Below are 24,666 nucleotides of genomic sequence, written 5' to 3' on the forward strand. Positions count from 1 at the left end.
TGTACTCTCCTTGCCATGTGTCTACCCCAGCGCTTAGTTCAGTGTTTGGTGCCTAGTAAGGCCTTTACAAACACCACAGTTATTATTATTAGTAATAATAATCTATCAGTTGGGAGAGTACAATACAGTTGAGGTGGTAGAATGATCCCTGCCCTCAGTTTACAAACTACTGTACTCTCCCATGTGCTTAAGACAGTGCTCTGCATGTAATAAGTGCTAAATAAATACTATTGATCGAATGACTGAAATAAACACCAGTGTCAACTGGTTAATGTAGCAATTAGTCTTTCCTCAGAGAGGATTTCATTAGTGTTTTATTTCCTCCTCAGTGAGGATTTTCTGAGAAAACAACAGTTGGCTCCCACACCTCAATAGGGGTATTCTTGACCTTCCCTCCCCACCCCCCAGCCAGGAGTTTGTGGGGTGGTCTACAGTAGTGACAGGGCAAGGGAGTGTAGATGGATCAGCCCAAGCCCTCATAGCTACACAACGCACTTCCGGGGTACGAACTGCTGGAGATGGGCGCTCCTTCCCCTTCTTGAGCATCAGAGACTGAATTATCCAGAAGGCTGAGGGCAGCAAGGTGCCATGATTGCCCGGTCCACGGGCCCAGAGTGGGCCAACCTCTCGCCCACGTTCTGCCTCTGGCCTGGAATGCCCTCCCTCTTCACATCCGACAGATGATGACTCTCTCCGCTTTTAAGGCCTTACTGAAGGCAAATATCCTCCAAGAGGTCTTCCCCGACTAAGCCCCACTTTTCCTCATTTCCCACTCCCTTCTGTGTCACCCTGACTTGCTCCCTTAATTCATCCCCCTCCCAGCCCCATGGCACTTATGTCCCGGGCCTGGAATGCCCCCAATCCCTCTGCCCATCCATCAAGCTAGCTCTCTTCCTCCCTTCAAGGCCCTACTGAGAGCTCACCTCCTCCAGGAGGCCTTCCCACACTGAGCCCCTTCCTTCCTCTCCCCCTCGTCCCCCTCTCCATCCCCCCCATCTTACCTCCTTCCCTTCCCCACAGCACCTGTATATATGTATATATGTTTGTACATATTTATTACTCTATTTATTTATTTATCTTACTTGTACATATCTATTCTATTTATTTTATTTTGTTAGTATGTTTGGTTTTGTTCTCTGTCTCCCCCTTCTAGACTGTGAGCCCGCTGTTGGGTAGGGACTGTTTCTATGTGTTGCCGACTTGTACTTCCCAAGCGCTTAGTACAGTGCTCTGCACACAGTAAGCGCTCAATACATACTATTGATTGATTGATATTAAGACTGTGAGCCCCATGTGGGACAGGGACTGTATCCAACCCGATTTGCTTGTATCCCCTCCAGCGCTTAGTACAGTGCCTGGAACACAGTAAGTGCTTAACAAATACCACAATTATTATCTTAATCCATTGATTTACATTAATGTCTGTCTCCACTTCTAAACTCACTGTGGGCAGGGAATGTCTGTTATATTGTTCTACTGTACTCTACCCAGCACTTACTGCAGTGCTCTGCACATGGTAAATATGATTGACTGATGGAGAGGCAGTCAGGAGTGACACACTTCACTCCCAGATGAGAACCCGCCGCCGGCCTTCAGATCGGAGGGCCCCGTCCTTAGAAGCTGGAGAAGATTCTGCCTTGACATGGGCAATCACTGACAAAGCCTCACCTTCCCCCAGGGGACACACAAAACCACACAAAATGTGGCTTATCGCTACCTTGGCCTGTTCCGGGCAGACAGCAGCCTAGCACAGAAAGTACCCACTGCTGTCCTGGGGAAGGGTCTGGCTGAAGGGGGAATGGCCCGACCTTTGACCTCTGGGAAACCGCTCCATTTGGGCAAAGCCTGCCTTTCCAGGAGCAAGTGGGGAATCAATCAATGAATCAATCAATCGCATTTATTGAGCGCTTACTGTGTGCAGAGCACTGTACTAAGCACTTGGGAAGTACAAGTTGGCAACATATAGAGACAGTCCCTACTCAACAGTGGGCTCACAGTCTAAAAGGGGGAGACGGAGAACAAAACCAAACACACTAACAAAATAGAATAGATAGAGTAATAAATATGTACAAACATATATACATATATACAGGGAGTCACTTCAGTCATCAGGATTCGTCGAGCATTTACTCTGGGCAGAGCACTGTTTTGGGTGCAGGAAGCAGGTGATAAAAGTTAAAGTCCCTGCACCCTGCCCTTGAGGATTTGACGAGCAGGCCTGGTTTCAGACATCCGTAGGCCCTGAGGCGAGGGAAAAAAATAATCTCCACCTTCTTAGAGAGACAAATCTCCAGATTTTTTCTGGTGATTCCAGAATAGGCGTGAGAGCATTTTTATTACAGCTTGGGGGAGGCAAAGGGATGGAAAGATTTGGAGGTGAGGTGGGTAAGGGGGAAGAATTGGATGGCACGTGAAAGAGAAGAGAAAGGCAACCGACCTGTCTTGGCCCTGGCAAAACAGAGTGGCGAAGAAGCGAGGCCTCGTGGATAGAGCCCAGGCCTGGGATTCAGAAGGACCTGGGTTCTAATTCCGGCTCTGCCACTCATCTACTGTGTGACACTGGGTAAGTCACTTCACTCCTCTGTGCCACAGTGACCTCAGCTGTAAAATGGGGATTAAGACTGTGAGCACCTCGTGGGACAGGACCTGCGTCCAACCCTTAGCTTGTATCTACTCCAGAGCTGAATTCAGTGCTTGGCACATAGTAAGCGCTTACTACAGACCACAGAAACAAATAAACAGAAAAAGATCAGCCAATGCCCCTCAACCGGAGAAAGGCTCCTGAGCTCAGTGACGAACAGCAGCAGGCTCCGGACCAGTTTTCTGCTGCAGCAGCCCACAGCACTCCCGTGAAGAAAGAAGTCAGGGGAGTCTTCTTGCACATGGCTTGATAACCTTCCCGAGAAAGACAACCCATTCATTCAAAGGGAGAAACTTTACTTTTTTCACCTAAATATGATGCTAGTGGAAATAGCTCCCAGACTGAGCCCCCTTTTTCCTCCCCTTCCCCTCATCCCCCCCGCCCTACCTCCTTCGCCTCCCCACAACACCTGTATATACGTTTGTACAGATTTATTACTCTATTTATTTTACTTGTAAATATTTACTGTTCTGTTTATTTTGTTAATGATGTGCATCTAGCTTTATTTCTATTTATTCTGATGACTTGACACCTGTCCACATGTTTTGTTTTGTTGTCTGTCTCCCCCTTCTAGACTGTGAGCCTATTGTTGGGTAGGGACCGTCTCTAAATGTTGCCAACTTGTACTTCCCAAGCGCTTAGTACAGTGCTCTGCACACAGAAAGCGCTCAATAAATATGATTGAATGAATGAATGAACGGCACTTCCGGGGTGGAAGGGGAGCTTCTGGGAACTGGCAACATTCCCAGTGGTGTCACCTGATTTTGCAGTTAGGGGTGTGGCAGAGGCCAAACTATTAATAATAATAATAATAATAATAATAATAATAATAGCATTTATTAAGTGCTTATTATGTGCAAAGCACTGTTCTAAGTGCTGGGGAGGTTACAAGGTGATCAAGTTGTCCCACGGACAACTATTAAGTCTGAACCTTGCCCCCCACCCCCACACCACACTCCTCTCCCCCTTCATGCCCGGAAACAGGGATCCCAGACCCTCGGGGGTGATCCCAATCCTCCCTGAATCAGCCGGGAGACAGTTAAGCCTAGCGGAGAGCGCGTGAGGGCCGGGAGTCAGGAGACCTGGGCTCTAGTCCCGGCTCTGCCACCGCCCTGCCCCGTGACCCGGGGCAAGGCCCTTATTCCTCTGAATCTCAGTTTCCTCATCTGCAAAATGGGGCGTAGATCCCTGTTTTCTCTCTCAGACAGTGTGGGGGTCAAAGTAGGCCTAGCTGATAGTAATGTATTTATTTATATTAATGCCTGTCTCCCCCTCTAGACTGTAAGCTCACTGTGGGTGGGGAATGTGCCTCATATTGTTCTGTTGTACTCTCCCAAGAGCTTAGAACAGTGTTCTGCACACAGTAAGCAATAAATTCCATTGACCGGCTGACTGATTGTCTTGACTCTATCTCAGCATTTATCCCAATGCAAGTGCTTAATCAGTATCATTTCCAGGAGCCCCGGACTCTTTCTCTCTAATCACCTTTTCTTTCTATATTTTGTGGGGTCTCCTCTCTGTTCCTTTCACAGCCCTCGCCTCAAAAAGACACTGAGTCCAGGGTAGAGTCAGCAACACTGTGAGAAGCAGCGTGGCTCAGTGGAAAGAGCACGGGCTTTGCAGTCAGAGGTCATGGGTTCAAATCCCAGCTCTGCCACTTGTCAGCTGGGTGACTTTGGGCAAGTCACTTCACTTCTCTGGGCCTCGGTTCCTTCATCTGTAAAATGGGGATTAAGACTGTGAGCCCCACGTGGGACAACCTCATCACCTGGTAACCTCCCAAGCGCTTAGAACAGTGCTTTGCACATAGTAAGCGCTTAATAAATGCTACAAAAAAAACCACCCACATGATAATAAGAATAACAACTGTGGTTATTGTTAAATGCTCACCGTGTGCCCAGCGCTGCACAAAACACAGTTACCAAAGAATCAGGTTCCACATGGAGCTCACAGAGTAAGGAGGGAAAAAGGGGATTGAATCCCTATTTTGCAGATGAGGAAACTGAGGCACCTAGAAGTGAAGCAGGAAAGTGGTGGAGCTGGGATCAGAACTCAGGGCCTCCGACTCTGAGGCCCAAGCTCTTTCTGCTGGGCCACACTGCCCCTATCAATGCTCAGACACCCTCCCTCTCCCTCTCTGCTTCCCTTCCAGTCTAGTTTCCCTGTTACAGAGTCCCTGGAGCATGCAGTCTCTTTAACGGAGTTTACTGGAAACAGATCACCCTGCATCGGAGAGCACTTAGATGTCCCTGCGATAAGCCCTCCTCTGCCCAGCCTAAAGACTCGACTCCGGTGTTCCTGTCTCTGGATCGACTCCCTCCCTCGTACCCGATGCGTTCTTCATTATCTTCCTCGGAGGAAATTCTGGGGAGCCCTGCCGCTCACCCCGAATGACCAACAGTGCAGCCGAGATCACTTGAGCCATTAACCTAACGAGAACTTTTCTTCCTGGCACAACCGGTGTATTATTATTGTCATTAGTGCTTGTGCTTTCCTCTGCTTCTTGTACATTGTCCTTTCAGATTACCTTAATAACACCCTGTATTAATTACACCTTGTACCTGGAATACCTTTCATCCCAAGAACTCAAAGCAAAGATGACCTCACTGCTTCTGCCACTAGCTCCTTGGGGACAGAGAACATGTCTTCCAACTCGGCTGTGTCGTCCTCTCCCAAGCGTTTAGTACAGTGCTCTGCATACAGTAAGTGTTCGATAAGTACCAAAGATTGACTGATTTTTTTTTTCCTACGGTGTTTGTTAAGCACGTACTATGTGCCAGGCACTGTACTAAGCGCTGGGGTAGATACAAGCTAATCAGGGAGGACACAGTCACTGTCCCACATGAGGCTCACAGTCTCCATCCCCATTTTACAGATGAAGGAACTGAGGCACAGAGAAGTGAAGTGACTTGCCCATGGTCACGAAGGATGAGTGGCAGAGCCGGGATTAGAACCCAGGTCCTTCTGACTCCCAGGACCGATGCTCTATCCACTAGCCCAGGCTGCTTCATGCTGATCGATTGAATCCATATTGGCACAAAGAATCCCTGTAATCACCACTACCCACCTCTGGTCGAATCCCCAGAATCACAGCATTAAGAGAGCTCGCTGTCTGTTTGGAATCAATCATCTTGACTGAGCTTCTACTGTGGGCAGAGCACTGTAACAATGATAATAATTGTGCTATCTGTTAAGCGCTTACTCTGTGTTAAGCACTGTACTTAGCATTGGAGCAGACACAGTAAATAATCCGGTGGGGGACAGTTCCTGTTCTGCCTTGGGCCCCCTGTTTAAGGGGGAGGAAGGACAGGAATTGAATCCCCATTTTGCAGACGAGGAAATGCAGGTACGGAGAAGTGAAGTGACATGCGCAAGGTCACACAGCAGGTGAGTGGCAGAGCTGGGATTAAAGCTCGCTCCCTTCCTCCCTTCAAGGCCCTACTGAGAGCTCACCTCCTCCAGGAGGCCTTCCCACACTGAGCCCCCTCCTTCCTCTCCCCTTCCTCCCCCTCCCCATTCCCCCCACCTTACCTCCTTCCCCTCCCCACAGCACCTGTATATAGGTATAGATGTGTGTAAGTATTTATTACTCCATTTATTTATTTTATTTGTGTATATTTATTCTATTTATTTTATTTTGTTAATATGTTTTGTTTTGTTGTCTGTCTCCCCCTTCTCGACTGTGAGCCCACTGTTGGATAGGGACCGTCTCTATACATTGCCAACTTGTACTTCCCAAGCTCTTAGTACAGTGCTCTGCACACAGTAAGCGCTCAATAAATATGAATGAATGAATGAATGAATTAAAGTCCAGGTCCTCAGGTCTCAATCAATCAATCAATCGTATTTATTGAGCGCTTACTGTGTGCAGAGCACTGTACTAAGCCCTTGGGAAGTTGGCAACATATAGAGACAGCCCCTACCCAACAGTGGGCTCACAGTCTAAAAGGGGGAGACAGAGAACAAAACCAAACATACTAACAAAATAAAATAAATAGAATAGATATGTACAAGCAGTCTCGACTCTTTCCATGAGGCCACACAGGAGCAGGGGTCCTAACTGCTGTGGGCACCAACTGGGTCTTCCCCTTTTCCCTTTTCCTCCCTGTTAATGCTACCCAGCTAGCAATGCAGGGAGGAAAATTGGAGTGGGGAGCTGACAGGAGCAGCCCGGCCTAGTGGAAAGCGCCTGGGCCTAGGAGTTGGGGGACCTGGGTTCAAATCCCATCTCTGCCACTTGCCTGCTATGTGACCTCGGGCAAGTCTCTTCACTTCTCTGTTCCACGGTTTCCTCATCTACAAAATGGGGATTCAATTCCTGTTCTTCCTCCTACTTAGGCTGTGAGTCCCAGATGGGACAGGGACTGTGACGGACCTGATTTATCTTGTCTCTAACCCAGAAGATACTAAGCACATGACATATATTGGTATTATTACTACCCACCTTCAAAGGAGGTCTTCCCCTCTTGATTCTCTCGTCCCTACTCTCCTGCTCTCATCTGAGCACTTTTCCAGAGCATGTTCGTACGCACTTATCAATCAGTGGTATTTACTGAATGCTTATTGTGTGCCGAACACTGAACTAAGTGCTTGGGAGAGAATAATACATCAGAGTTAGTAGACACATTTCCCATATTCTGTCAAAGAGCCGCCACATTGGGTCTTTTCAACCCTGACTGTAAAGCCCTGAGTGCTTAATACAGTGTTCTACACAGAGTAAGGGCTCAAAAATCACCATCAATCAATTGATTGACTGACTGCCCGGAAACCCCCGGGTCTTAAACCACCATTATGAGTCTTTTCTGTTCTGACTGAAAACCCTTGGGTCTCGAGCCGTCACTTTGAGTCTTGTCAGCCCTGACTAGAAACCCCTGGGCCTTGAGCCACCATTTTGAGTCTTTTCAGCCTTGACTGGAAACCCTCGAGTCTTGCCAGGATGCTGTGCTGAACGAGCCTGGGAGTTCAGTCAGTCAGTCGTATTTACTGAGCGATTACAGTGTGCAGAGCACTGGGAGAGGACAACAGAACATGGTCAGACATCTTGGTGGTGGTGGGGGAAATCACTGCCTCCCCTTTGAGCTGGACCTACCTGCTGACAGAGGGCCCGGGGAACATCAGAGGATTATGCCTTGACAATAATCCGTTCTGCTATTTTGACGTTTGCAGCCTCACTGCTTTCCGACTTCATTAACTAAAGCTCCTTCTCGGTTTTTGCAGCATTAACCCGTCCTGTCTGAAATCTTTTGCATCAATACATGCCAGGTTACTCACGGATCTCGTGGTCCCTACACTTGCTTATACGTGGTTCTCGCTATTTTCTCACAGCTACAATTACTTCCCCGGCTTGTGCCTGCTTGTTGTCTGAGTTCCCCGACCATAGAGACGGCCGGCCGTTCCCTTTCGTTGTGCCAAGCGATTACGGGAAAAGATCAGCCGAGGGTTGTTCTTGACTTTCTGGCTCTACTTTGGGTGCCCCTGCCCTGTTCTGTTTCAGGTGTCTCTGGTGCAATTAGCGCAAGAGAAACGTACAAGTCTGAGCAGGTAAAATGCCTCATTTGGTCCCTTTCTGAAAACCTGCCCGAGTGTGTCCTAACTTCCTAAGGTCCCAGTTTGCAAACAAAAATAGAATCCAGTTTCAATCTTTTTCACGTTCACTCGCAGCTCTTTAGCGTCCTACTGATGATCTGGGGAACGGAGATTGAGAGCCCCAGGTGGGACAGGGACTGTGTCCAACCCAGTTAACTTGTATTTACCCCAGTGCTTAGAACACTGTGTGACACATAGTAATTGCTGAACAAATGCCATAAAAAAAAAAAAAATCAGGAGACCTGGGTTTCCAAGTCCCTGTTTTTCCCGTCGCCAGTGAACCTGGGCAGAAAATGCAGGTGCATCTGTTGTGCGCTTAACTGCCGCCCCTCTGTTCGCTCGTTGCGCTCCGGGCTCCCGTGGGAACGCAGCGGGCAGGGGCGAGAGAGTGTGGGTGGCACTGGGCAAACCACCCATGCTGTCATTAATTCCTCCACATAGGTTTTTATTCCTGGCAACTCAGGGCGGGGGCTCGTCCGTGGCTCCTGATGGGAAGTGCCATCCAAGATACCCTCAGAGGCCATTAAAGTTTTTAGCCTGTCTCCATAGCCAAGAAGAGCCCCATTACAAATGTAAAATGTGTATGTGTGTGTGTACAGACCACACCACATTGTGACTTCTCACTTCATTCTACTGCACTTTATTACCACTTCCTCTGGACTGTGAGCTCCTCTAACTTATCAGCTCATTGTGGGTGGGGAATCTGTCTACCAAAAGCTACTGAGAAACATCCTGGCTTCATCATCATCATCAATCGCATTTATTGAGCGCTTACTATGTGCAGAGCACTGTACTAAGCGCTTGGGAAGTACAAATTGGCAACACATAGAGACAGTCCCTACCCAACAGTGGGCTCACAGTCTAAAAGGGGGAGACAGAGAACAAAACCAAACATACCAACAACATAAAATAAATAGGATAGATATGTACAAGTAAAATAAATAAATAAATAAATAGAGTAATAAATATGTACAACCATATATACATATATACAGGTGCTGTGGGGAAGGGAAGGAGGTAAGATGGGGGATGGAGAGGGGGACGAGGGGACGGGGGCTTCGTGGATAGACCATGCGGCTGGGAGTCAGGAAGACCTGGGTTCTAATCCCACTTGTCTGCTGTGTGACCTTGGGAATCACTCCTCTTCTCTGGGCCTCAGTTACTTCATCTGGAGAATGGGGATTAAGACTATGAGCCCTATGTAAAACCGGGACTGTGTCCAACCTGATTAGCTTGTATCTTCCCCCAGCGCTTAGCACATAGTAAGGATTTAACAAGTAGTGTGATATTATTACTATTATTATTATTAAATCAGTTGTATTGCACTCTCCCAAACTCTTAGTACATGGCTCTGCACACAATAAGTGTTCAATAAAGGCCACTGATTAATTGATTGACTACCAACCACTGCATCCATAGCATATTTTAATGGCAGTAATTTATTTAAATAATAATAATAATGGCATTTGTTAAGCGCTTACTATGTACAAAGCACTGTTCTAAACGCTGGGGGTGGATACAAGGATATACAACAATGTATATATGTTTGTACATATTTATTACTCTATTTATTTTACTTGTACATATTTATTCTATTAATTTTATTTGGTTTATATGTTTTGTTTTGTTGTCTGTCTCCCCCTTCTAGACTGTGAGCCCGCTGTTGGGTAGGGACCGTCTCTATATGTTGCCAACTTGTACTTCCCAAGCACTTAGTACAGTGCTCTGCACACAGTAAGCGCTCAATAAATATGGTTGAATGTATCAGGTGATCAGGTTGTCCCAAGCGGAGCTCACAGTCTTAAACCCCATTTTACAGATGAGGTCACTGAAGCCCAGAGAAGTTCAGTGACTTGCCCAAAGTCAGGCAACCGACTGTGAGCCCACTCTAGACTGTGAGCCTTCACTTTTGTTAGTATGTTTGGTTTTGTTCTCTGTCTCCCCCTTCTAGACTGTGAGCCCACTGTTGGGTAGGGACTGTCTCTATATGTTGCTAGCTTGTACTTCCCAAGCGCTTAGTACAGTGCTCTGCATACAGTAAGCGCTCAATAAATACGACTGATTGATTGAGCCCACCTTCTAGACTGTGAGCCCACTGTCGGGTAGGGACTGTCTCCATACGTTGCCAACTTGTACTTCCCAAGTGCTAAGTACGGTGCTCTGCACACAGTAAGCGCTCAATAAATACGATTGATTGATTGATTGATTGAGCCCACCTTCTAGACTGTGAGCCCACCATTGGGTAGGGACTGTCTCTATATGTTGCCAACTTGTACTTCCCAAGCGCTTAGTACGGTGCTCTGCATACAGTAAGCGCTCAATAAATACGATTGATTGATCGATTGACTGACAAGCGGTGGCGGGGTCGGGATTAGAACCCATGACCTCTGACTGTGAGCCCGTTGTTGGGTAGGGACTGTCCCTATATGTTGCCGACTTGTACTTCCCAAGCGCTTAGTACAGTGCTCTGCACACAGTAAGCGCTCAATAAATGCGACTGAATGAATGACCTCTGACTCCCAAGTCCGGGCTCTTTCCACTGAACCACGCTGCTTCTCTGTCTCCGCCTGCAATCAATCAATAGTATTTATTGAGCACTTACTGTATGCAGGGCACTGTACTAAGCGCTTGGGAAGTACAAATTGGCAACCTATAGAGACAGTCCCTACCCAACAGTGGGCTCACAGCCTGCAGACCGTAAGCGCTTACAGTGTGCAGAGCACTGTACTAAGCGCTTGGGAAGTACAAGTTGGCAGCATATCATCATCAATCGCATTTATTGAGCGCTTACTGTGTGCGGAGCACTGTACTAAGCGCTTGGGAAGTATAAATTGGCAACATATAGAGACAGTCCCTACCCAACAGTGGGCTCACAGCCTGCAGACCGTAAGCGCTTACTGTGTGCAGAGCACTGTACTAAACGCTTGGGAAGTACAAATTGGCAACCTATAGAGACAGTCCCTACCCAACAGTGGGCTCACAGCCTGCAGACCGTAAGCGCTTACTGTGTGCAGAGCACTGTACTAAACGCTTGGGAAGTACAAATTGGCAACCTATAGAGACAGTCCCTACCCAACAGTGGGCTCACCGCCTGCAGACCGTAAGAGCTTACTGTGTGCAGAGCACTGTACTAAGCGCTTGGGAAGTACAAGTTGGCAGCATATCATCATCAATCGCATTTATTGAGCGCTTACTGTGTGCGGAGCACTGTACTAAGCGCTTGGGAAGTATAAATTGGCAACCTATAGAGACAGTCCCTACCCAACAGTGGGCTCACAGACCGTAAGCTCCCCGTGGGTAGGGAGGGCCCTCCCAACCGGCTCTCCCGAGCGCTTAGTGGAGCGTCCTGCACCTCGTCGGCGCTCAATCAATACCACTGAACGGTCGGTAAATCCATCACTCACAGTTTACGCCCAGAAGCCCCGGGGGGCTGGCGGCGGCAACGAGGTCTGCTCTCTATTTTGCCGGTCCCGGTTCTCAGGGTGAGCGCATCTTCGGAGAGGAAACGAGTCCAGCACACCCGAGCTCGCTCTTCCAGCCGAGCACGTTCCCTCCGGGCGAAGTCATGAATGAGGCCGAAGGGCCGCCCCGACGGCCTCGGCCAATCAGCGGGCGGTCCGGGCTTTCAAACGGGAGCGCGTCCGGCCAATGGGAGAAGGCGGAGCCGCGTGAAGCCAAAACACGGCGAGCGACCAATGAGGAGGGGCGGGCGGGAGGGCGGGGCGCCGCCTCCTCCAATGGGAACGCTCGGAAGGGAGAAACAGTAGCGACTGGAGGGGGCGGGGCGAGGAGCGCCGGCCAATGGGAGGGCGCGGATCGGGGCGCTTCGAACGTTGGGACTCCGCCCCGCCCCGCGCTGTTGTTTGCGGCGCTGGGGGCGGCCGCCGCCGGGCCCCGCAGCGACATTCCCCCGGTCCGCCGCCGCCGTCACCACGAGGTCGGTGGCCCCCCCCCGTTCCCCGCCATGTCGGTGAACATGGACGAGCTCAGGCACCAGGTCATGATCAACCAGTTCGTGCTGGCGGCGGGCTGCGCGGCCGACCAGGCGAAGCAGCTGCTGCAGGCGGCCCACTGGCAGTTCGAGGTGCCTGTCCCATCCTGAAATTATGGGGGGGGGTGGGGACCGGGGAGGGGGCGGCGGGGGTCCGGGAGGGAGGGGGGGGTCCGGGGTCTGACCCCCGGCCGCGCTCCGCTTGGCCCGCAGACCGCCCTGAGCACGTTTTTCCAAGAAACCAACGTTGCCAGCAGCCACCCCCACCATCAGATGGTAAGTGGGGCCCCCCCGCATCCGGCCATCCTCCTCCTCCTCCTCCTCCTCCTCTTTCCCCGGGGTCCCCGCCGGTGCCGGTGCCAGCCATGTTCCCGGGGAGCGCCGCGCCTGCCAATGTAAACAAAGAGGCAAAATGTCTTCCAGGAAAGAGCCACTCCGCCGGGGACGCGGACCCAGCCCAACCGCGCCACCCCGCCCGCCCGAGGGGAAACTGAGGCAGGGAGAGGCAGCGGAGGGGGGGGCCCAAGTGGGGGCTGCCCACCGGCCCGCTTTTTCCCGGGTGCCATTTCCACCCTGATTGCCCCCCACCCAGGGGGGCAGGGGGAGGGCATTGGGTTCAATCAATCGTATAATAAGTAATGATGGCACTTATTAAGCGCTTACTATGTGCAAAGCACTGTTCTAAGCGCTGAAATGACATTATAAATGAATGACATTATTATTATCATCATCATCATCAACCGTATTTATTGAGCGCTTACTATGTGCAGAGCACTGTACTAAGCGCTTGGGAAGTACAAATTGGCAACATACAGGGACAGTCCCTACCCAACAGTGGGCTCACAGTCGAAAAGGGGGAGAATTATTATGATTGTGGCGGAGCAGGGATTAGAACCCATGACCCTCCGACTCCCAAGCCCGGGCTCTCGCCGCGGAGCCACGCCGCTTGCCTGCTGTGTGACCTTGGGCAAGTCACTTCACTTTTTTTTTTTTTATAATAGCATTTATTAAGCGCTTACTATGTGCAGAGCACTGTTCTAAGCGCTGGGAAGGTTACAAGGTGATCAGGTTGTCCCACTTGGGGCTCACAGTCTTCATCCCCATTTTACAGATGAGGTCACTGAGGCTCAGAGAAGTGAAGTGACTTGCCCAGAGTCACACAGCTGACAAGCGGCGGAGCCGGGATTTGAACCCATGACCTCTGGCTCCAAAGCCCGGGCTCTTTCCACCCAGCCACGCTGCTTCTTCTTCACTTCTCCGTGCCTCAGTTACCTCTGCCGTAAAGTGGGGCTGGGGCTGTGTCCAACCTGATTAACTTTTAGACTGTGAGCCCACTGTTGGGTAGGGACTGTCTCTATGTGTTGCCAACTTGGACTTCCCAAGCGCTTAGTACAGTGCTCTGCACACAGTAAGCACTCAATAAATACGATTGATTGATTGATTGTGTCTACCTTCTAGACTGTGAGCCCGCTGTTGGGTAGGGACTGTCTCTATATGTTCCCAACTTGGACTTCCCAAGCGCTTAGTACAGGGCTCTGCACACAGTAAGCGCTCAATAAATACGATTGATTGATTGATTGCGTCTACCTTCTAGACTGTGAGTCCACTGTTGGGTAGGGACTGTCTCTAGATGTTGCCAACTTGGACTTCCCAAGCGCTTAGTACAGGGCTCTGCACACAGTAAGTGCTCCATAAATACGATTGATTGAATGAATGAATGAATTTATTGAGCTCTTGCTGTGTGCAGAGCCCTGTACTAAGCGCTCGGGAGGCACAAGTTGGCAACACATAGAGACGGTCCCTACCCAACAGTGGGCTCACAGTCTTCGTCTTTTGGATCGGTTTCCCCGGCTCCCCTCCCCAACTAACGTGGTGAGGGTGCCAATAATAATAATAACAACAACGATGATGGGCTTTGTTAAGCGCCGACTGAGTATCAAGCACCGTTCCAGGCGCCGGGGTATTCATTCAGTCGTATTTATGGAGCGCTTACTGTGTGCAGAGCACTGTACTAAGCGCTTGGGAAGTCCAAGTTGGCAACATCTAGAGACGGTCCCTACCCAACAGTGGGCTCACAGTCTAGAAGGGGGAGACAGAGAACAAAACCAAACGTACTAACAAAATAAAATCAATCAGTCAATCAATCAATCGTATTTATTGAGCGCTTACTGTGTGCAGAGCACTGTACTAAGCGCTTGGGAAGTATAAGTTGGCAACATCTAGAGACGGCCCCTACCCAACAGTGGGCTCACAGTCTAGAAGGTAGACACAAGTTAATCAGGTTGGTCACAGCCCCTGTCCCACTTCACAGGAGAGGTAACTGAGGCATGGAGAAGCGAAGTGACTTGCCCAAGGTCACGCAGCAGGCAAGCAGCGTGGCTCAGTGGCAAGAGCCCGGGCTTGGGAGTCAAAGGGTCATGGGTTCTAATCCCATCCCGGCTCTGCCACTTAATAATAATAATAACGATGTCATTTATTAAGTCCTTACTATGTGCAAAGCACTGTTCTAAGCGCTGGGGAGGTTACAAGGTGATTAGGTTGTCCCACGGGGGGCTCACAGTCTTAACCCCCATTTTGCAGATGAGGTAACTGAGGCACAGAGAAGTTAAGTGACTTGCCCAAAGTCACACAGCTGACAATTGGCGGAGCTGGGATTTGAACCCATGAACTCTGACTCCAAAGCCCGGGCTTTTTGCACTGAGCCGTGACACTTGTCAGCTGTGTGACTTTGGGTAAGTCACTTCACTTCTCTGGGCCTCAGTTACCTCATCTGTAAAATGGGGATTAACACGGTGAGCCCCATGTGGGACAACCTTGTATCCCCCCCAACACTTAGAGTGCTTGGCACATAGTAAGCGCTTAATCAATCAATCAGTCGTATTTATTGAGCGCTTACTGTGTGCAGAGCACCGTACTAAGCGCTTGGGAAGTACAAGTTGGCAACATATAGAGATGGTCCCTACCCAACAGTGGGCTCACAGTCTAAAACAAATGCCATCACTATTATTATTATTATTATTATTATTATTATTATTATTATTCAGTGCCCGAGCTGGGGTTAGGATCCACGTCCTTCTGATTCCCAGGCCCGGGCTCTAGGCCACAGTGCTTCCCTAATAGACACACCCGGAGGCTGGCAGCCCTGGAAGGGAGCAGGCAGCAGCTTCTCAGAGCTTGGACTCTGGTTTGGGAAAGATAAGGCCCAGATTTCCAGTTAATCTCTTCACCTGCCTAGGCCCAACCCCTGAAGGGGGTGAGGGTGTTGTGTACTCTGTCACTATCAATCAAATTTGTTGAGCGTTTAATGGGAGCAGAGCACTGTAATAAGCGCTTGGGAGAGTACAGTCTGAGAGTTGGTAGACCCATTCCCTGCCCACGATAAGCTCCTCTTGACCCAGTTTTTTTTTAAAATGGTATTTTTAAGCATCTACTATGTGCCAGGCACTGTTCTAAATGCTGGGGTAAGTACAAGGTAATCAGGTTGGACACAGTCCCTGGCTCACATGGCGCTCACAGTCTTCGTCCCCATTTATATTTTACGAAAAACAGGTTTTGATCCCAACAGTTCAGGTAGGACAGAGAGCGGGGAAGGTAGGAGGGAAAGTAACAGTAATGGTATTTACGAGTGCCCACTGGATGCGATGCACTGTGCTGAGTGTTTGGGAAAGTACAATAGATACGGAAAACTAACTTTCCTTCCCACAAGGAGCTTACGCTAATGGGGGAGACCGACAGAAATCAAGGAAACCGAGTAAAGAAAAGATGGTGACAGTTGATTATGTTCACCTAGCCGAATGAGGCTGAAGGAAAAGGTGTCAGTCAAGCAGCCTGAAACAGGGAAATTCCTGAGTGGGTGGGGCTGAGTATTCCAAGGGAAAGGCTAGTTTTCCTAGGTGCTGGCTGAGAAACAGCGTGGCCTATGGGATAGACCCTGGGGCTTGGGAGTTAGGAAGGACCTGGGTTCTAATTCATTCATTCATTCAATCGTATTTATTGAGCACTTACTGTGTGCAGAGCACTGTACTAAGTGCTTGGGAAGTACAAGTCGGCAACATATAGAGACGGTCCCTACCCAACAACGGGCACACAGTCTAGAAGGGGGAGACAGACAACAAAACAAAACATGTAGACAGCTGTCAGAGTTGTCAGAACAAATAGAATTAAAGCTATATGCACATCATTAACAAAATAAATAGAATAGTAAATATGTACAAGTAAAATAAATAGAGTAATCTGTACAAATATATACATAAGTGCTGTGGGGAGGGGAAGGAGGTAGGGCGGGGGGATGGGGAGGAGGAGAGGAAAAAGGGGGCTCAGTCTGGGAAGGCCTCTTGGAGGAGGTGAGCTCTTAGTAGGGCTTTGAAGGGAGGAAGAGAGCTAGGTTGGTGGATGTGTGGAGGGAGGGCATTCCAGGCCAGGGGAAGGATGTGGGCCGGGGTTCGACAGCGGGACAGGCGAGAACGAGGCACAGTGAGGAGGTGAGCGGCAGAGGAGCGGGCTGGAGAAGGAAAGAAGGGAGGTGAGGTAGGAGGGGGCGAGGTGATGGACAGCCTTGAAGCCCAGGGTGAGGAGTTTTGGCTTGATGCGTAGGTTGACAGGCAGCCACTGGAGATTTTTGAGGAGGGGAGTAACATGCCCAGAGCGTTTCTGCACAAAGATGATCCGGGCAGCAGAGTGAAGTATAGACTGAAGTGGGGAGAGACAGGAGGATGGGAGATCAGAGAGGAGGCCAGTGCAGTAATCCAGTCGGGATAGGATGAGAGATCGAACCAGCAAGGTAGCGGTTTGGATGGAGAAGAAAGGGCGGATCTTGGCGAAGTTGTGGAGGTGAGACCGGCAGGTATTGGTGATGGATTGGATGTGTGGGGTGAACGAGAGAGCGGAGTCGAGGGTGACATCAAGGTTGCGGGCTTGTGAGACGGGAAGGATGGTAGTGCCGTCTACAGTGACGGGAAAGTCAGGGAGTTTGGGAGGGAAGATAAGGAGTTCCGCCTTGGACATACTGAGTTTTAGATGGTGGGCAGACATCCAGATGGAGATGTCCTGAAGGCAGGAGGAGACACGAGCCTGAAGGGAGGGAGAGAGAGCAGGGGCAGAGATGTAGATTTGGGTGTCATCAGCGTAGAGATGATAGTTGAAGCCGTGGGAGCGAATGAGTTCACCAAGGGAGTGGGTGTAGATAGAGAACAGAAGGGGACCAAGAACTGACCCTTGAGGAACCCCTACAGTGAGGGGAGGGGACGGGGAGGAGGATCTAATCCCAGCTCCACCACTTTTCTGCTGTGTGACCTGGGGCACACTTGGCTTCTTTGGGCCTCAGTGATCTCATCTGTAAAATAGGGATTAAGAGTGTGAGCCTTCTGTGGGATAGGGACTGTGTCCAACCTACCTTGTAACTACCCAGTGCTTAGAACAGTGCTTGGCACATAGTAAGTGTTTAACAAGTACCATAATTATTATTACCATTACTTTGGAAATGCTTATCCTTTTGAGGAGGGAATTGAGAACAAAATGTAAAAAAAAAACCAAACCACCGCCCCTGAGGGCCGGGGAGGGGGTTTGGCCCTCTCGGCTTTATGAAGAGGGAGAAACCGGAGGCAAAACCTGGCTGTGGGGAGGTGTGGCAGCTGTGGTACCATCGATTGATTGGGAAGTATTTATTGAGCGCTTACTGTGTGCAGAGCACTGGATTAAGCGCTCTGGAGAGTACAGTGCCACAGAGTTGGTAGACACGGTCCCTGCCCACAAGGAGTTTACAACATATAAGGAGACAGAAAATGTAAATAAAGAAATGTTTATGTAAATGCTGGGTGGTGTGACTGCCAAGTTCCCGAAGGGTAGAGATCCAGGTTTAGAAGGGACACAGAGGGGAGAGGGAGTAGGGGAAAAGAGGGCTTAATCCGGGAAGCTTGTGTCTCGTCTTTGTGTTTTTAGTGTTTTGCCATTGGTCTCTTCACCGCATCTGTCATTCTTGGATTGAGCCTCTTGAGGACTAGGGTAGTTTTTGCCTGCTGTGCTCTTTCTCAGAGCTCAGAACAGTGCTCCGCACACAGAAAGCACTTGTCGGTGGTATTTAGCGAGTACTTATTTTTTGAGTGGGGGCTACAGAGCCCTTGGGAAAGGACAATGGAGTCAGTAGACACAATCCCTGGCCTGGGGGAGCTTAGAGTGTAGCTGGGGAGACAGCCACTAAAGTAAATTACAAGGAAGGGAAAGCCACAGAGTTCAAAGATAAGGAGATAAGTACTACAGGGGAGTGAGGATCCAAGTGTTTAGGTAAATGCCATTACTACTGGGACTGCTACCACTGCCACCCGGCTAATACGGCCTCCTGAAGCCCAGCCCATCTGCATCTCCTGCTCTGCATCTCCTCCTTCATCAATCGTATTTACTGAGCGCTTGATGAAGGAGGAGATGCAGGAGAGGTTGGGATCTCCTCCTTCCCAACCCCCTGTCCTGCCCGGTGGGGCTGGGTGGTCCAGGGGGTGCTGCCAGAGAGATTTGGTTGACTCGGCTCCTGAGGAAGGATAAGCCCCTGATATGGGAGAGGAGAAGCCACTGGGGAAGGGGATTCAATCCTTGACATCCCTCACTGACTGGTCTGGGAGTTGTGGGCTTAATTTCTGCGCCTCCATTACCTCATCTGTAAAATGGGGATTAAGACCGTGAGCCCCACTGGGGACATTGACTGCGTCCCATGTATCTTGTAACCACTCCAGTGCCTGGCACTTAGTAAGCACTTAACAAATACCATTAAAAGAAAAAAAAATAAAAGCTCGGCTCCTGGCCGACCACATGACCTAGGGCAAGCTACTTAACCTTTCTGGGCCTGTTTCCTCCCCCGAAAAATGGGGATGAGATCTTTGCCATCCCTCACAGAGATGTGAGGATTAAAAAAAAATGAGACTAATGTGAAAGCGTTTGGGGAAAATACCAGCAAATATTAGTATTATTGATAGGTGGACCTACCTTCCCAGGCCCCAGGGCATTCTGGGCAATAGTTGTTGAGGGTCAAAAGGAATAATAATGATGGCATTTATTAAGCGCTTACTATGTGCAAAGCACTGTTCTAAGCACTGGGGAGGTAAGGTGATCAGGTTGTCCCACGGGGGGCTCACAGTCTTTTAGACTGTGAGCCCACTGTTGGGTAGGGACTGTCTCTATGTGTTGCCAACTTGTACTTCCCAAGCGCTTAGTACAGTGCTCTGCACATAGTAAGCGCTCAATAAATACGATTGACTGATTGATTGATTGATCCCCATTTTACAGATGAGGTAACAGGCACAGAGAAGTTAAGTGACTTTCCCAGAGTCACACAGTTGACAGTTGGCAGAGCCAGGATTTGAACCCATGACCTCTGACTCCTAAAGCCCGGGCTCTTTCCACTGAGCCACGCTGCTTCTCAGAATAAGCACCTGACCGGTTCCTAGGACAATAATAAAGTGCATACTCCAGGCCAGGCACTATGCTAAGTATCGGGGTAGATACATCAAGCAGATCGGACACAGTCCCTGCCCCACAGGGGCTCACAGTCTAAAAGGGAGAACAATATTAAGCCCTCCGGCTGCAGAGGGGGGAAACTGAGGCCCAGAGGAGTGCAGTGACTTGCTCAAGGTCACCCAGCAGGGAAGCAGTGGTTAGAACCCAGGACCTCTGAGTCCCAGGCCTGGGCTGTCTCCACTAAGCCCTTCCGCTGCACCATTTGCTGCCTGCCTCGTCCTCCCAATCTTCCCCCCTGCCAGTCAGTGGGGAGATCCGAGCGCCTAGGGAGGAACTGAGGTAGAGCCAAGAGAGCTACACGCTTCTCGGCCCTGGGGCTCCGGCCGCTGCCCACCTCAGCGGCCTCCATTCCCCTCGCTTCAGCACTCTATGGGCAGGGAAAACATCTGCTAATTCAGCTGTATTGGATTGGGCTCTCCCAAGCGCCGAGTACAGTGTTCCGCACATAGTAAGCCCTCAGAGACCACTGATTGAATCACCTGGCCTGGGTGCTTCTTTCTAAATGGTATTTAAGTGCTTCCTATGTGCCAGTCAGTCAGTCGATCGCCTTTACTGTCCCAGGCACTGTTCTGAGTGCTGGGGTCGATAGGTTGGACACAGTCCCCGGCCCACAGAGGGTTCACAGTCTTCATACAGTTGAGGGAACTGAGGCCCAGAGAAGTGAGGTAACTCAGCAGACGAGCGGTGGAGCCGGGACGAGAACCCGGGTCCTTCTGAGTCCCGGGCCCGGGGTCCCGTCGGCTAGGCCACGCTGCTTCCGCTCGTTGGGGAGTGCGCGTGGGGCCGGGTGAGGCTCTCCCAGGCCCGGTCGGGCCCGGTTTCTGGAAGGGGGCCGGCCCGCAGCGGAAGCCAGTACATCGTGGTCACTGGTGATGCAACGGGCCGGCTCCCCCGGGGGCCGCTTCCTGCCTGGGAAGGGGGTGGCTGCCGCTTCAGAGCTGCTGGGGCTCTCCCCTCCCCGGGGGTTGAGGGCGGGGGCGCTGAGCCTTTCCTGCCCCGCTCCCCGAGGGGCTGGGGGAGGGAAGGCCTCGGTTAAAATTAGGAGAGATTCAGAGAAGGCCGTTGAGAGAAACGGGATGCCAAGTCACCTCGGTTCCATTTGTGCTGCCTCGGTTTCTGCTCTGGGCTTACCACCCCCGGCCAGGCCCTAGCCCGGCCTGTGGGGACCACTTCCCTTTTTGAGGCAGGAGACCCGCTTTCTGGCCCCGGCTCTCGCCTGGGATCGCCCAGCGAACCGGAGGCGGTTGCTTACCGTAAAACGGGGTTGATTCCACGTTCTCCCTCCCTCTTAGACTCGGAGCCAGGGGCGGGGACGGTGTCTGATCCGATCGTCTTGGATCTGCCTCAGCGTGGCGCTTGGCACAGAGTGAGCGCTGAGTCCGTACCCGGGCGACGGTGGGCGGCTCTGGGACTCTGCCCCCCTGCCCGATGCTGGAGAGCCCGGCTGCTCAGGGCGAGCTCTGCCTCTCCTGCAAATGTCCACTCCGGCCTGCCTCTTCCAGGCTGGGGTCCTCGTAGCTGCAAGTGGGCCCTGGGGGTGGCAGAGGAGGGAGGGGTACGTAGTAGTAGTGATAATAGTGCTTGGCACATAGTAAGTGCTTAACAAATACCATCGTTATTGTTACTATTATTACAAAACTGGTATTTTCGTGCTTACTCTGTGCCAAGCACTGCTAAGCTCAGGGTAGCTATAAGGTCATCAAGACAGGCACAGTCCGTGTCCCATGCGGGTTCCCAGTCTAAGCAGGAGAGAGAACAGGTACCGTTCTACGGGTGAGGGAACTAAGGCCCAGAGAGGTCAAAGGATTTGTTTGAAGTGCCACTGCAGTCATAATAATAATAATAATGATGGCATTTATTGAGCGCTTACTATGTGCAAAGCACTGTTCTAAGCGCTGGGGAAATTACAAGGTGATCGGGTTGTCCCACATGGGGCTCACAGTGTTCATCCCCACTTTCCAGATGAGGTCACTGAGGCCCAGAGAAGTGAAGTGACTTACCCAAAGTCACCCAGCTGACATTTGGCGAAGCCGGGATTCATTCAATCGTATTTATTGAGCGCTTGCTGTGTGCAGAGCACTGTACTAAGCGCTTGGGAAGTCCAAGTTGGCAACATAGAGAGACGGTCCCTACCCAGCAGTGGGCTCACAGTCTAGAAGGGGGAGACAGAGAACAAAACAAAACATATTAACAAAATAAAATAAATAGAATAAACATGTACAAATAAAATAGAGTAATAAATACGTACAGACATATATACATATATACAGGTGCTGTGGGGAGGGGAAGGAGGTAAGGCGGCGGGGGAATGGGGAGAAGAAGGAGGGGGCTCAGTCTGGGAAGGCCTTCTGGAGGAGTTGAGGTCTTAGTAGGGCCTTGAAGGGAGGAAGAGAGCTATTTGAACCCATGACCTCTGACTCCAAAGCCCGGGCTCTTTCCACTGAGCCACGCTGCTCAGTAGCTGAGGGGCGGGGCCGGGATTAGAACCCAGGTCGCCTGAGTCCCAGACCTGAGCTCTCTCCACCAGGCCACGTGGCCCTGTGGTGGGGAGTCAGCAGGGGTGGAGGAAGGGATTCCTCTCACTCCCTATCCGCCCCATCTTCTTCTTCCTGGCCTAGGAGGTGTTGGCAGGGGAGGGGCGGAGGCTCCCGGGACCTCAGTGTGTGTTCTCTTTCTTTCTGTCGCCCTCCGCCCCCGCAGATGTGCACGCCCAGCAACACGCCAGCCACGCCGCCCAACTTCCCCGACGCCCTGGCCATGTTCTCCAAGCTGCACGCCTCTGAGAGCAGCCCCGGCCCCATGGCCCCCACCGCCTGCTCGCCCCCCGCCGGCTTCAGCCCCTTCTGGGCCTCGCCCCCCGCACCCGGCCACCCGGGCTCCTGGGTGCCCCCCGCGTCCCCCACGGCCCACGGCCTCCACCATCTCCATCACCCCACACCCACGTGGCCCCCGGGGGCCCCTCAGGGCCCGGCCCAGCAGAAAGCCGTGGTGGCACTGAACGGGCAGAGATAAGACTGGACGGGGGGCTGGCGGGGGGGCGGGGGGGGTGCTGAAGGGGTGGGGGGACGGGAGGGAGCCTGGGGGGCGGGGGGGAGGGCGGGCGGAGAGAGAACTGGGTGGGGGAAAGTTTCCTGAAGATCGCACTGGAAAATTTTATAAGACTTTTTTTTTTGGTTTTTTTTTAAACTTCCTGGGCCGTTTGGGTCCCACGGGGTTTGTTTTTTTTTTCTTCAGGAAAATCCGTGACTGGTCTTTTCTCTTTTTAATATATAACTATAATATATATAAATATATAAATATATCTAATGTAAGAGGGGGGGACCCGGCCCTGAGGAGACTGAGTCTGTGGGGGGAAGGGGTGAACAGCTGAGGGGAGTGAGGCCCTGCCCCAGGAGCTGGAGGGAAGTGGGGCGTCAGGCAATTTTGGGGGGGTTAGGGCGGTTGAGCACTGATGCCGAAGGCAGGGGAAGGAGGGGTAGATCCCAACTTGGGGTTCACATCCCCCTTACCTGCTATGGTGACAGTTTGGGAGTGCGGGTCCCCCTTTCTTGTGCAGCAGCAGGCCTGGCCCCCCCTCCGGTGCTCAGACCAGGCGAGGCACACAGCTTCTATGTCTGTACTGTTCCCCCCGGGGTCTTGGGGGCTGCAGGGAGAGGGTGGACTGAACGGGTAGGGGTGAAGGGGCTCCCTCTCTGTAGATTTCCCCATTCAGCTGTGGATTTCAGAAAGCCCCCCAGTTTGCTGAAGGGCATGGGGGGCGGGGGGGTGCCCAAAGATACCCCAGGACACTTCTCGTGACATTGTTTCCCATTTGAATCTTGCTCATGCCAGCTTGAGGTTTTTTTTTTATTATTTAAAAATTAAAAAAAAGACAAACAGAAAAGCAAAGTTTTTCTAACCTTGCCGCGTGTTTTCCCAGTTGGCTCGATCACTGCCGCTCTTCTCCCCGCCGGGGTCTGGGCTCGCAGGCAGGGGTAGGGGACCGATGGAGTGGGGTTAGGGCCGGTGGAGAGTCTGTAACAGCCTGGCCTTTGACTGGAAGGGCCCCAGTGCACGTATTCGAACCCCTCCGTCCCCCTCTAAATTTTGCTGAGGCTCCACCAGCCCTGGCAAAAGAGACGGAAGAGGAAACTGGCTCCCGGCCTTGAGCCTCCCGGCTCTGGGCTCTCACCATCGGACCAGGGTGGAGAAAGTTGGCATCCCCAGATTGGGCAGGGGAGCACGAGACCCCCGAACCTGTGGGCAGTGGCCTAGCTGGTGTTGCCCACCCCCTCCGCCCCCCATTCCCGTGGGCCGAAGGAGCGTGTGTGCTGGGGGGTGGGGGTGTACCAGTGCCCTGGGCAGACAGGAAGGGCTGAAACCTTTGTCTGAGGTTTCCTGTCTCCCTTCTGAGGTGGTCACGAGTCTTGGTCATACAGTGTGCTGAGCCGGCATTATAAGTGCCAGGGCCTCTCCCTGGCTAGCCCACCTTTCACCCCATTAACCCCCTCCCCGGCCCCACCAGAGGGGGTATCCCCCACACCCCTCATGCACACAGAGAACAACGGTCCCCCCAGCTCCCCAGGCCGGGGTGTTTGCTGGCAGTTCAGCCCCGAACCGCCGCCCCTTTTGGTTTTACTTCCTGACATGACTCAGTGGCATGCATCCCCTCCCCCCTTCCCTGCACCTGTGCCCCACCCCGAGGGAAGGGGGGGACTCCCTTAAAGGCCCCAGATGAATGCATGTGTCATGTGATTCGGGGGTGGAGGGTGTATTGGATTTCAGAGAAAGAGGAAGGTGAGATGGTACTGACCTTGTGACATTTGAGGGGGTGGGGGAAGGCCCTCGAAGGAGGGAAATGAGGGGCAGGACCAGTCTCTGCCACTTCTGAGCTGGTGCCGCCTGGCAGGCAGCCTGGCTCTCTGCTTGGGAACCTCTTGACTGCTTCCCCGGGGGTCCATACTCA

The 24,666-nt window shown here is 51.5% G+C and overlaps 1 protein-coding gene across 1 annotated transcript; it reads left to right on the forward strand.

The window, feature by feature from the left end:
- Window positions 1-12,114: 12,114 nt before the first annotated feature.
- On the forward strand, window positions 12,115-22,749 carry UBALD2 (UBA like domain containing 2). The gene is made up of 3 exons (XM_038742052.1): window positions 12,115-12,311; window positions 12,432-12,494; window positions 22,422-22,749. Exons 1-3 carry the CDS (start codon window positions 12,192-12,194, stop codon window positions 22,731-22,733), a joined length of 495 nt encoding a protein of 164 aa, XP_038597980.1. The 5' UTR covers window positions 12,115-12,191; the 3' UTR covers window positions 22,734-22,749.
- The last annotated feature ends 1,917 nt before the right edge of the window (window positions 22,750-24,666 follow it).

This window comes from Tachyglossus aculeatus, unplaced genomic scaffold, assembly GCF_015852505.1.
Source record: "Tachyglossus aculeatus isolate mTacAcu1 unplaced genomic scaffold, mTacAcu1.pri SUPER_34, whole genome shotgun sequence".
Taxonomy (NCBI): domain Eukaryota; kingdom Metazoa; phylum Chordata; class Mammalia; order Monotremata; family Tachyglossidae; genus Tachyglossus; species Tachyglossus aculeatus.

What these genes read in the sequence shown, in the direction of transcription:
- UBALD2 (XM_038742052.1), top strand. Translation starts at nt 12,192, where the DNA reads ATGTCGGTGAACATGGACGAGCTCAGGCACCAGGTCATGATCAACCAG. An exon ending in CGGCCCACTGGCAGTTCGAG is followed by an intron (nt 12,312 to 12,431) that starts GTGCCTGTCCCA and finishes CTTGGCCCGCAG; the next exon opens with ACCGCCCTGAGCACGTTTTT. An exon ending in GCCACCCCCACCATCAGATG is followed by an intron (nt 12,495 to 22,421) that starts GTAAGTGGGGCC and finishes CCGCCCCCGCAG; the next exon opens with ATGTGCACGCCCAGCAACAC.